Consider the following 14,224-nt stretch of genomic DNA (forward strand, 5'->3'; position numbering starts at 1 on the left):
AAAATGTGTTCCCTTTGAGCCTATATTTTTGTGCGACTTATTTGGACTTTGGCAGATTGCCCACTGACCTGCTGGGAGGCTGATGTCATGAGCTCTGACATCCTGGCAAAAGACTATTCATCCTATTTAGAGGTCCAGCATCCCTGGCTATGATTTCTGTGCTGTGAAGGGAGCCACCACCACTGCAGCCTCCTTTATGGCACCGAAGGTCTGTCAAGTAGGAACCATGTTTAGGTATTTGGGATGTAGCGTCACTTCTGGAGCAGGTCCAAGGCCGATTCGGATATGGCCTTCCTCTGCCTGCAGTGGCATGGTGGGCAAAAACAACAGTGACATTGCATGTGCCCCGCATAATTCCCAGTAACTGAGATTCATTCCATCCATCACCCTTTTGTTTTCCTTAGTACATAAAAAACGGCACCATGCAAATGCATGCCCACACAGAAATACTATACCACCACGTATTCCAAATCTGCATTCAATATGTACTCCAAACATACATTGTGTCACTCCATCTACACTGCGTTCTTGTGATAACTGCTTGCCATGTCCTGAAGCTGTCATTTTATTATAATTATTAAGCCTAGGGCCAGCTTAGTAAACACAATATGTGAAACCACCTGCCTCTTGCTTTGCTGTAGTGATTATGTTAGGGTGCGGAGTTCCATATATTGAAACTTTTCTTTGTCCCTGGATTTTGACAGTTGTTCCCAAGCAGGTCCTTCCACTTAGCTGGGCTTTTGCCCTCTTCACTTCAGACAGGTCGCTCCTCCTGGTAGGCCCAGCCCCTCTCCTCCCGCAGGCAAGTAGATTTTCCTTCTCACTGCAGGACAAATAGCCAACTAGTTCAGCAGGGTTTCCTGTGCTCAGACAAAGACTGGATGGCAACCACACTATGGTTGCAGTTCCATCTACTGCATTCATTTCTCCCTGACTGATGCACAAGCTTCTTTGGTGTCTAATCAAAATGCTATAGTAGTACAGGCTGAGTGGGCCTGGTGGTCAGAGAATGAAGACACCTGTTTGCTGCCTGTGTAATACAATGTTACAAGCAGTCTCGCGGTCTACCACTCAAAATCCAAAGTATTGTGCTTCGGGACAGGGAGCAAGGAACAATCTTGGATATTTGGTCATTTAATAATTGACAAAGTAAAGAATTATGAGTACCATTGTGTAACTATAAAAGAGAAGCAGAAGTGGAATCTGCACATCCAAATGAAGAAACGTAAAGCCGAAATAATTACCACCCATTAAAATATTTTCCATGATCTATGGAGGAAAAGCGAAAGTTCAGGCGATCAAGTTCTAAACACAAAATTATATAATCACTGCATTATGGTTCACCTGTTTTAGTAACAAAATAATCACTGATATGAACACAATCTATATGCAAGCGATTAGATCCTTGCTTGACCTACGTTCCGCAACTCCACAAAGAAAACTAAGCCTTGACTTAATCCGGTCATCATTATGCTCATGTTTATGTTTCTATTCATGTATGCTGTAAAGCGCTCTGATACCCCCGGGTCTTGTAAGCGCTATATAAAACTCCAAATAAATCATTGTGTGTGCACCATACAGCAGCCAAACTAAATCAAATTTGGGAATCCAGTAGGACAAATTCCGACATATAAAGTGGATAATACTAGAAGAGTTGAAAACAAAGACATTAAGGAAAGAGGGATTGGATCCTCCACAACTTATAAAAACAAATGAAGAACACAAAATACCCTAATCAACTGATCACGTTGGGATTGGGATGTACACTTAACAGATTAATAAAAAAAACACTCCCTTGAAATGGATGAGAGGAAGACCTACTGACATCTTTGAAATATAAATATATATACTTTGTTTTACATCCCTATCTTACTTTAAGGCAATCATATAGCAACTGAACTTTGGAAGGTTCAATAAAAAGGAAATTCTTACATTCAAACTACTGTACATAACAATTTTCCAGTTTGAAACAACATGGAACACCCGCTGTGCTGGCTACACTGTATGAGGCTGTGTGGCTATATGAACAAACCCATTTTCAAAACCTTTGCCTGTGTCAAAAGTTATCATACTTATTAAATACATATTTACAGGAACCTTTCAACAATCTAAAGAGAGGACTGTGAATTTGGTTGTGAAACTCTGTTTTAATGCACAATCTAATTCCTTTATGAGTAAAGTTATGAACGTTCTTGACTAAGCTTATAATCATCTTAAACAAGCTACTAAGATGTTATTATTTTTTACCTGTCTGGTTTATTTCATGCCTGCAGATTTTACTTTGTACGTTAATCATTGTCTGTACTCAATGTATTCTTTTTTTAAGGGGCATCAGTTTGTATATTTACCTTGAATTGTTGTAATGATTGATGAATAGAATACTTATTTACTCCTACTTGCTTGTGTAATCAACACCCATGGAAACAACAAACTCTAGCCATTATGGTTAATACCATTGAGGCCTCTACTGCTGAGCTTCTGAACAAGAAGGTAAAAGAGGTTCTGGCCGTTGATGCATAATTCAAGGATGCTCCGAGGCCTTGACGGATTAATGAAATGGAGCACCAATAGGAGAGTACATTCTCTTTCTGCCTAAAGTGAGATTTCTAAAGGATTCAGAGGGCACATGCATGACCTACCTCTTATCACTGAGACTGAAAGATCACTTTGACCAGTTTCTTCACTGGGGAATAACAGGATCTCTCATTTAAGTGAATCAAGCTTCATTTGTGATACATGGAGGAGAACGTCTGGCACATCTTGCACAAGTATCCATTTTATTATTCAAGTAGACCACAGTAGAATTCTCCATCAGCATCCTAAAGAAAAATGTCCTTCTGAATGTCTTTTTGATGGTGATCTTTTGAAAAGACTGTGATAGATCCTTTCTTTTGCTTTAAGAGAAACATACCAAGAATGGGAGTGCTTCCGCTCTATCTGTAGCGTCTTTACAAAATATAATTTGGTGCATTTCCGTGCAGTGTCTCAGCAAGGACCAATGCCCAAACTGACGACTCTTGCACTCTGAATCCTTTGAAAGAGTCAGACATGGTAACTAATGGCAGTGCTTGAGTTAAACCTCTCAGTAGCTGAAAAGTAAACAGTCCAAATGATGTACGTGGTCTACTGCTTTAAATTTGTTTAGCAGATTCTTTACCTGCTAAATATTCACATTTCGAGGATTTCGATCCCGACAATTTGGAATATTCACCATATGTAAGCTATGAAAGAGATAATGCTGGAAAAGCCACAGAACTGTATAAAGATTCTGAGCACAATATCCAAGCAACAACAGGGGGATGGAGGTAAGCATTAAGGCCCAAACAGGCTGCCAGAGGCCCCGGAATTCAAAATACATGATATAACATTTATATTCCATGTATAAATAAAACCATGACAGACATAACTGTCAACTGCTGAGACTACATAACCCTTCAAATCAGCACAGTTGAGAAGAATGGACAGGTGTATGATGTTTGGCTATGCATCTACAAGTTAATGGGTATGCCCAAACCAAGTGAAAACACGAGGCCTTGCAAAAAAAAAAAAACCATCTAAATGGAGGACACTGAAAAGAATTGACTCATGAGAGAAAACAAGTAACGCTAATTGATGCATTAAAAAGAATGGATGTGTTTGCTGTCTATAAGCTAACACAAATTCACAGAGTCTAACGTATTACTCCTCAATCCTCAACTACCACACGCACAGCCAAATTTATTACTATGCTTACTACAGATAAAAAATGATAGAGGAAAAAACTATGGATAAACAAGAAAATGATTAGGAGACTGACTATTAACTGAAGAGATGTGAAAAGGAGTTGGGAGATCCCATGTGGCAAAAGCAGCTCAACAAAGAGTCAGGAATGAGGACTGTTAGGTGTGGCATAAGGATAAGGAGGCACAGAGGGAGGATAGACAAGTGCAGTGATTCGTTGTGGGGCTAATGGTAGTAGAATAGGCCCCAAAGTAGAGTCACCTTGTCTTTCTCTAGCACAGTATCCTCTCAGCATGTTAGTCATTACACTCACCTACAGCACTCTCACGTTCCCTCAGCGTCTGATCCACATATAGCTTGGTCTTTTTTGGAACACTCAGTTTAATGCTTTGGGCCATGGGAGGTCCAGGAGTCGTATCTTTCTCATCAAAAACTGCTGTCCTCTTCAGAATTTTGATGATCAGACCCCCTCCTTAAAAAGGAACAAAAACACATAAGTCCCATTCAAAAATTCGGAAATAAAAAAATGAAAATAAGCAGTAACTCCTAGATACAGATTAAATGCTCATGATGTATCCACCTATGCTTCATCGGACTTAAACACAGAGCAATGCACACTCACAAGCATCTGTAGGATCAACTACTATTCCTACACCATGTCTGCCAGCCAATATTTAAGACCCAGGGTGAAAATCTAAAATGTTCTAAAACAGTTGCTATATACCTTTGTATGAATTATTGTGTTTATTTATTCTACAGAGCGAACAAACAAACAAACGCACACACACACACACACACACACACAGATACGATCTGAGATATTTTCAAAATTCTTATTTTCAATAAACTTTCACCTGGGATACAACATCAATGAAAGCTACAGATGTACTTCCCAACCAGAAAGGACTACATTTGATGTATGTTCCTGTTGTTCTATACTATTCCTCAACAAGACCAAAGATTGTGGACTTGGAAAATAAAATAAAACTATTTATTTCAAATATTCTTTGTGATTACTTTCACGATTACCAAAGAAGCCTTTGACAATAGCCTGAAGAAATTATGTAGGCCAACACTATGCACCAATGAACATGACTAATCAATGAATGGGAATTTGTTGGATTATAAATCTTGCTACTATTTCTTATGGGAAATAAACAACAAAATACCTCAATACATCAAGGCTGAAGAAACAGAGGAAGCTAATCTGTTTGCCACAGCAGGAAGATTATTTGCAACTCTGGTTGAATTATACTGCAATCTAGGATCAACTTATAATGTGGAATAAGAAGGGTGCTGCTAGCTGTAAACTAAGATGGTCACTTATCTTATGAGCTGCTGTCCAGAGACAACATCTTCAATAAATATATATATATTTCTACATGTTAAAGTCAGTGGACCTGAAGTCCAGATATGTGGCCAATGGTCGGCTGAAGCTAGAATAGCCCACTATCTCCCCAGGCAGGGTTAGTGGGCCCACAGCAGTTATTCACCTCCCTGCACAGCTAAAGTCGATGCAGAGGAGCTGGCTGAGCACGGTTCCCAGAAAATGTCTCTCAGGAGGGTCTTGTGAGTAAATGTTCAGGACCATCAGAAGGAGAGATGCCGGAGGCACTGACTGACAGTGTATGGAGCCGAGGGACTAGCTGCTGTGTGGGTGGCAGCTGCCACTGAAGACCATGAGAGCACCTCAATTCCTGCATAGCCAGTGGAACAGAAACTGGTGGCAGCTTCAGATGTCTGCTCACGGCGGTGCAGTCTTGGCCTTTACCAAGTCACAATCATTGCCAGGGGCGCTGCTGCTCTATCAACCCCCTCCCAATAGCTGCAGCAGTGAGATTTGGAGGTCGGGTCTGATGCGCCTTTACTGTTCTTAAAGCTCGATATGTGGGGTGTGAGGGTACTTGGTCCCTAAAACATCTCTGCCCACCACTTCTGACCATAGGATACGGAAAGAGGAAAACTTCCTCTGCAGTGCCCTAAATGGAATAAGCTACTAAAGTTTGTGAGGGGGCACCTTGGAGAACAGGAGGATGACCATCTGCTAAGAGGTAAATACACTGGGGGAGTATGCCTGTGCTTGTGGCCTATTGCTTCTCATCTGCCTCTCCAGGTGGAGGGGGGAGGGAGGGGCAGTTAGAAACATGTGTCCTTTGGGGCACAGTAAAATCCAGACAAAAAACCACTGGGGAACACACCCTTTGCTCAATCTAAATGTGCGGGGTGCCATGAGACCCTCAGGAGGCATAAGCGCCCTTACTGTGCCTCAGGAATCCATCCTGGATGCTTAAATAGCCTGAGAATTTGTTACCAACATGTGGAAGTCTGTACTGGAGAGTGACAACATGAGGCAAACCTCATAGGCACTTTCAGTGGAATAAGATTAGATTCTGCTTGAAATGACAGTGGCCAAACATATGGAACTTGGGTGGAGATTGGTCAGCTTGGCAAATGGCACAGTCTTGCCCATCTCCTAAGAATAGAGCCTCATGCCTTAGGAGCAAAACTGATCTAAGAAAGTCAACTGAACAAGTATGCATTTTCAAAACAATCTGTTGATTGATGATAAGACCCGTCACCAGCGAAGGTACCCACAACAGGGTATCTTGCTGCTGTCCTGGAACCATCACTAAAGGAAGTGCTGGTTGCAGTACAAGACTCCAGACAAGTATTCAAACAAAATATTGACACATCTTCGTAACATATCACAGTGTGTTGGCAAATTAGGAAGAGAAGTTGAGGGTTATACAAAGCAGTTAAGATCCAAGAAGGAACGCATAAAGCAACATAAAACTCATGTGCAAGTCTTGGCTTCAAGGGCTGAAGGGTACCCAAGCAGAATTAATATCCGCCTTGTTGGTGTACTGGACACAAAACAAGGGGCCTTTGGTCAAACTGTTTATAGAATCAGTCATTATAAATAGTCTTCAACCTAAGTGCCTATCTCACCACTGGCCTGACTAGAAAGCATACCGAGCAGTGCTAGCATAACTTGATGCACAGCCTAAAGAGATCAGCACAAACCTGCTTATCTTTAAAGACCAAGATGCTATTCTGCAAGAGGCTCAGCAGTTCAGTCTCTTGAGGCTGAGCAAAGCTTCTGTTCTTATATTTAAGGATTTTAAGTGATGCAGCATCAACGAAGGTAACTGATGCTATCAAGAGAGAACTGAGAATCAGGAATATTAGATACCTGATGTTTTCCCTGTAGGTTGCAAATCTTGCCACTTCACATCCCCAAATGATGCGAGGGCCTGGCCGATGGGTCGCAGAGAAATGAACACACAGAAAACAATTTTTAACTGTTCAGCTGATTGATTGAGCTCTGCAAGAGTCCAATATGATGCCTGACTGAGAGGGCACTCCTACTGAAAGCTGTTGGTTCTTCTGAAGGCTGCTTTCGACATTCATATTCTTAGTGTTTCCACTGTTTTGGGGTATGTGGCATTACTAATGTTTTGATATGGGGCCATGCAGTAATATTGTTGGGTTCTCTGATGCCGAGATATGTTTGTATGCCCAGGCTTCGGGCTGTTTTCAACCCACAGTTCTGGCCTATGCTACAGCACTGTTTGAAGACAGAGTGTCCAATTATATTGCTGATCACAATGAAAAGATGTAAAATGTTCCGAAAAGATGCCTTCCGAAAAGAGCTCAAGACTTTTCTTTTTACCCAAGCTTTCCCAATGTAATTCCTTCCCCTCCCTGTCATCTCTAGTCTTGTTTGTGTCACTGCTAAAGTTTGCCTCCATAGCGCCAAGAAACCGCATGGTGAACGTTGCGCTTAACAAATACTTTTTAAATTTAAATTAAATGTTGGTTTGGGAGATTTGTAGTAATTACTGGATTCATAATAAGGGTCCAAAAGATAATCTATGATTCCCATGCCCTCTTTGACGAGGGAGCGATTAGGCCCCTTAAATAAATTAGAATATGAGTGAATAGACAATATGCTACCTGTGAATTGTAGTGATGAACCGTTTCAAGCCTGTCAGACAGTGCTGCACAGAAAAATGACAGCTCTGTGTGAGGGATGTTGGTTTGTGTTTTTTTTTAAATCACATGCTGTTGTTGATGTTAATGCTGAGTGGGACTACTGAAATACTGGTGGCTGAATAATTGTGAGTACCATACCTTGGCTATAGCTGATGAACAAAAACGCAAGTAAAAAATTAAATACCTGGAATGTTAAAGGGCTAGGGTATAAAGTTAAAAGAGAAGCAGCAATGCAAATGTTACAACGCCATGGTCTGAATATGCTCTTCCTGCAGGAAACCCACTTTAAGCATACTAACTACCATATACTGGGTAGAGGCAGAAAAGCCCAATGCCTCCAGAAGAGGAACAATTTTGATTAAAAACTCCACCACCTTTATAGCGGAAGAGAACTGAAGAGATTCATGGGGATAAAATGTGGCAGTGACAGCATGTTCGGGTCGCAAACAGGTTGTTCTGGGTTCTGTGTATCTACTGCTGAGACTACAACGGGTCAAATTGGATAGAATTGAGCCCCTGTCGACACAATTGCCTGTTGGAATGAAATGTGTTACTTACCTGTAACAGCAGTTATCCAGTATTGGTATCTTTCATAGATTCACATGCCTGAATCATTCCCCGTCGTCGGGGTGGGAGTCCCCGGTAAATAATTATAGTAATGTCACCAGGACATATACTTAGTACTAGGCAAGAGGCCTCACATTAGTAGCCTATCTAGGTCCTTATGTAAAAAGGACCAAACTTTGGCCAGTAGCCAATCAGCCCTTATCACCCTCCTGACCTTCCTGGAAGGAGCCCTTTTCCCTCAGATTTTCGTAAGCACCGTGCCAAGTAGTACCTACTGAGAAGACTTAGGTGAGCCCTTCCAGGGGAGGCGGGTGGGTTGCATGTGAATCTATGAAAGATACCAATACTGGATAACTGCTGTTACAGGTAAGTAACGCATTTCTTATCCAGTATTATGGGTATCTTTCATAGATTCACATGCCTGAATCAGAATAGCAAGCAACAATGGGCACATTTCTCACATACATCTTGAAAGACATAATAAACTTATCATAAGTTGTTACACAGTTTACATGATACTCACAACCTGATGAGAAATGTGCGATAAATTACCTGGAAGGTGGGATGATAGGAAGAAGGCTCACCTCTAATGAAATAGATGACGTAGGACAGCCTGTCCTACTGCTGCATCCTTCATAAGTTCAGAATCCAAGCAGTAGTGCTTGGTGAACGTATGCGGCGTCTTCCATGTCGCCGCTCTGCAGATGTCGACAATGGGTACCCCAGCAAAGAGCGCCATGGAGGTGGCTACCGCTCTAGTGGAGTGTGCTCGAACCTTTGAAGGCAGAGGATGGCCCGCCTGTTGGTGACAGAATGCGATGGCCGCTGAAATCCATCTGGAAATGCTCTGTTTTGTCAATGCTAGGCCTTTCCTGGGCCTACTAAATGCCACAAACAATTGGTTGGACTTCCGAAATTGCTCTGTCCTGTGAATATAGAATTTGAGACATCGTTTGAGGTCCAATGAGTGTAGAGATCTTTCAGCCGCGGATGATGGATTCGGGAAGAAAGATCTCAGGACAATAGGTTCATTGAGATGGAAAGAGGACGGAACCTTTGGAATAAATTTAGGATTAGTCCGTAGAATGACCCTGTCGTTCTTAAACTGGATGAAAGGGTCTTGCACAGAAAAAGCCTGTAGTTCACTCACTCTCCTTGCTGACGTGAGCGCCAGTAATAGAGCCGTTTTCCATGACAAATATTTAAGATCTGTTTTGTGAATTGGCTCAAAAGGGTGTTTCATTAGTTGAGCTAGTACCACATTTAGTTGCCATGTAGGTGGTGACACTCGTACTGGAGGGAAAGTTCTGAATAATCCCTTCAGAAACTGCTTGACCAGTCTGTTGGTCCATAGTGAATCTCCACATGAAGAACGTCTGAACCTGGATATGGCCGCCAGGTGGACCTTTATTGAAGCGTGTGCCAGCCCTGAATTGGCTAGGTGGAGCAGATAGGGCAGAATTTGTGCTGGAGTAGAAGTGAACGGGTGTAATTTCTGAGCCCTACACCACAAACAGAACCTTTTCCACTTAAGGGAATACGTTTTATTAGTACTTTTAGCCCGGGCCCGGGCTAGAACGACTCTGCATTCCTGCGGAAGATCTAAATTCTGGAACTCTCTGAACTCAGGAGCCAAGCCAATAATTTGAGAGATGTTGGATCCGGATGTTGGACTTGACCGTGGTTCATTGTGAGGAGATGTGGGCATATCCTGAATAGAATAGGAGGTTCCAGCGATAGAAGGTGTAGTTCTGTATACCAGTGCTGGCGCGGCCACGCTGGGGCTATCAGGATCATGGTACAGCTCTCTGCTTTCAATTTCCGGAGAACCCTGGGGATCAGGGGAAACGGTGGAAAAGCGTAAGCAAAGACCTTGCACCATGTCATCGAAAAGGCATTCCCGAGGGACCTTTTCTGGGGAACCCAGCTTGCGTAATGTTGGCATTTCGCATTTGTTTCTGTCGCAAAGAGATCCAGTGGAGGCTTTCCCCAACGGGAGAACACTGAGTCGAGCGTCTTCTGGTCGAGCTCCCACTCGTGGCAAATTGAGCGCTGTCTGCTTAGTAAGTTTGCAAGGGTGTTGTCTACTCCTGGGACATACTCTGCCCGCAGAGAAATGTTGTGCTGGAGCAGCCAGATCCAAATTTGCTGAGATTCTCGAGACAACGTCCTGGATCGAGTACCTCCCTGTTTGTTTAGGTAGTGCATTGTGGTGGTGTTGTCCGTCCTCACAAGCACTGGGAAGTTCCTGATTCGGGGTAGAAATGCTCGAAGTGCCAAGCACACTGCTCGTAACTCTAGCAAATTGATGTGGAGTTGTTTTTCTGCCACTGACCATGTACTTGCAATTCCTGAAGGAACGCCCCCCATCCTTCCAGTGACGCGTCCGTGGTTATCACATAAGGGGAGACTGGGAGTAGAAAAGGTAGGCCTTTGTTCAAGTTGTCGCCCAGAAGCCACCATCTCAGAGCCTTCTTCATGACCTGAGTGATCTTGATCAAGTCGTCGAAGGATCCTGTACTTTGGATCCACTGATTTGCCAAAGCTTCCTGTAGAGGTCGCATGCGGAGACGACAGTGCGGAATGAGAAATATGTTGGAAGACATCATTCCTAGCAACGACTTGAAGAGTCGAACCTTGACTCTCTGTTTGGTCTGTATTTGGACTGCCAGGGTCTTCAGCTTGAGCTGACGTTCCCTGGAAGGGAAGGCTTTCTCCTGTTGTGTATCCAACGATGCTCCTAGGAAATTGAGACGCTGTGACGGTCGTAGATTTGATTTTTCCTGGTTGAGCGTTAGGCCTAGGTTCTCGAAAAGATGAAGGCAGGCCGTAGAGGACTTGGCCACGCCTGCCCGAGTAGGAGCTTTGATGAGCCAGTCGTCCAGGTAGGGAAAGACTTGGTGATTATGCTGACGAAGGTATGCTGCTACTGGAGACAGACACTTCGTAAAGATGCGTGGAGCTGACTTCAGGCCGAATGGTAATACTCTGAACTGGTAGTGCCTGCCTGCTACTGCAAACCTCAAGAATTGTCGATGACTCTTGTGAATGAGGATATGAAAATAGGCATCCTGGAGGTCCAAGGATACCATATAGTCTTTTGAATTGAGTAGGTGTAATACTTCCTGTAGGGTAACCATACGGAAAGACTGCTTCTTGAGGTATTTGTTTAGGTTTCTCAAATCCAGTATTGGTCTCCACTGCCTCTTCTCCTTTTTTCTGATCAGGAAGAAACGGGAATAAAATCCTCTCCCCTTCTGTTCTCGAGGAACTCTTTCCACTGCTCCTTTCTGTAGCATTAGTGAGAGTTCCTGTTGAAGCATGTTTAGATTTTTGTGCTGCACAGGACATGGTGGATTCGGAGGAGGATGTTCCACAAATTCCAACGTGTGCCCGAAGCGGACTAACTGCAACACCCAACGATCTGATGTAATTTGCTTCCAATTGTGAAGGAAGTTGGTAATTTTTCCTCCAACTACGAATTGCGGAGAAGAGGTGGAGGCCAGCTGGAGAAAGCAGTCATTGACGTCTGTTATTGTCTTTCTTTCCTCCTCTTCCTCGAAAGGACGACTTATTGTATGAGGATTGTCCTTGTTGTTGTTGCCTCTGCTGATATTGAGGTTTGTACTGCTGGGAAGAGTTATAAGAGGACTTGTAACCTTGATAGTTGCCACAATTGTGTTGTCCTCGACCTCTGGATCCTCGAAAGGAATTATGCTTGTATTGTAGGGTGCCTAGGGCTTTCGCCGTTTCGGTATCCTTCTTAATACCTTGTAGCATGTCATCAATATGTTCACCGAAAAGTCTCTCCCCATCAAAAGGCATGTCGAGGACTTTGGCTTGCACTTCAGGCCGGAATGCGGTGGCTTTAAGCCAGCCCTGGCGCCTTAAAACTGCTGCTCCCGCCAATTGACGGAAACCTGTGGAGGCGATATCCAACGCCACCTCTATCATCTCTGAGGCAGAGCGTTCACCCTCCAGCAGAATCTTCCTAACCTCTTCTTTCTGGTCTTCAGGGATCGCCCCTAGATATGGGGCTATATCTGCCCATATCTGTCGATTGTAGCGACCTATTAATGCCAGAGAATTTGCAGCCCTGATTGATAGGGCGGACATGGAGGAAAATCTCTTGCCAATGGCATCAAGTTTCCTTCCTTCTTTATCAGGAGGCGCTGTCATTGCCGCTGACGGATTGCTGGACTTCTGCTGAGCCGCCTGAGATATAACTGAATCAGGTTTAGTTTGTCCAGTTAAACATGCGGGTGCAGTGTCTGGGGCTTTGTATTTCTTTTCAAGCCTAGCCGGCACTGGAATGAGAGAAAAAGGAGTTTTCATTAGTTTTAGTCCTTGCTCCCATATATAATCGATCACTGGAATGGAGCGAGCTGATCTCTTGAAGGGTTCTTTAAAATCATGAAGAAAACAGTCCTGCGTTTCCGATGCTATTTGGATGTTGAACCTTGCAGCCGCTCTTCCTACGATATTATGGAATCCCCCTAAGTCTTCAGGGGTTGAATCATCCTGTACTTGGTCTGGGGATAGTGGATCTGGGTCCGCATTATCATCAGAATCATCATCATGTATTTCACCTTCTTCATCTTGGGCCTCATCATTTCTCACTTCTTCCTCATATTCATCCTCATCAGTAGAGATTGGAGGAGGAAATGTCTCTTGCTCCTGACGTACATCTCGCGGGGGTGGCCGCTGTCTATGTGTAGGAGTTGTTGTTTCCTGTGGTACCTGTACTCCAGAGGCAGGAGAAGACGATGGAAATCTTTGTTTATAGTCTGAAATAAGAAATTGGAGGTCAGAAACAATTGAAGCTGGAAGGCACACCATAGGCTGAACAGTAGTATGTTGTTGAACTGTCTCCTGAACTGTAATTTCCTCAAAATCTTCATAGTCCGAACTCTCATGAACTTTGATGTTGAGATGAGAGGGACTGGATGCTATGGGAAACATGGTCTGTTCTTCAGGATCTTCTGTTTCTAAAAACTGCGTTGGCAACAGCTGTTGGACCTTGCTCGGTGAAGTAATCTCTGGTGTAACCAAACATGATGACATTTTAAATCGTGTATATGTATACTTCAATGAGGGAGAGCCCTTAGATTGTAGATCCGCTGACGCGGTGTCCGTCGACGGTGGAGCATCCACCATTTTTGATGATGTAGCAGGTGTTTTCCTCGACTGAATTGTCGTCATTGAAGCCCTCGTCGACGACGACGACGACGATGTCTTAGTCGACGGCGGCGACACTGTAGCCGTCGACGACGGTGGCGTCGTCGACGATGGCGTCGTCGACGGTCTCGTCGACGGAGGTGTCGTCGACGGTGGCGTCGACGACTTCGTCGACGGTATCCTCGCCGACGAGGAAGTCTTCGTCGACGGCTGTATCTTCGTCGACAGCTGTATCCTCGTCGACGATGGAATCTTCGTCGACGAAGACGGAATTGACGCTGGAAGCTTCGCCTTCGTCGACGATGAATGAGACGACGACGGGAGCGCCGTCAAAAGCGACGTCGACGGGTTTGTGACAGGAATGACAGAAGGTATTGACCTACCCATCGTCGACGACGTGGTAGTAGTCGATGCCATGGAGAAAGTAGACGCCGTGGATGTCGAAATGGAGACTGTCGACAAGGTCACAGGCAGGCCAGACGACACTATAGCAGGCTTCTTGAAGTCTGTCATGTGAAGAGAAGGTTTCTGAGGCTTGACCTTAGGATGACTCTCCATGGACTTTGGCTTCTTGTGAGGAGGCGCAACAGACTGATCTGGAGATGTCTGTCGAGGCCTTTTAGGAGCGGAGTGGAAGCTCCTGTAGGAACACTCGCTCTCACCTGAGGAGACTACCTGTTCTTTGTCCTTTAGTCTCTGGAGCCAAAGTAGCAGTCGCCCTTCCCTGTCCTTCAACGTTTTGACCGGGAGAGTGCGACAAATC

General features: G+C 44.0%; 1 protein-coding gene across 2 annotated transcripts in view; it reads right to left on the minus strand.

Annotated features, from left to right (window-relative positions):
* The window catches only part of BBS1 (Bardet-Biedl syndrome 1), a 541,250-nt gene that overhangs the window by 338,976 nt on the left and 188,050 nt on the right, over positions 1-14,224 (minus strand). Inside the window, exon 13 of one of the 2 annotated variants that reach the window (XM_078660785.1) lies at positions 4,034-4,192. The exons of the other annotated variant lie outside the window; for it this stretch is intronic. Within the exon in view, the coding sequence (XP_078516911.1) occupies positions 4,034-4,192 (159 nt within the window). The remainder of the gene's footprint in view (positions 1-4,033; positions 4,193-14,224) is intronic. 2 annotated transcript variants of the gene reach the window in all.

Source organism: Lissotriton helveticus, chromosome 9, assembly GCF_964261635.1.
Source record: "Lissotriton helveticus chromosome 9, aLisHel1.1, whole genome shotgun sequence".
Taxonomy (NCBI): domain Eukaryota; kingdom Metazoa; phylum Chordata; class Amphibia; order Caudata; family Salamandridae; genus Lissotriton; species Lissotriton helveticus.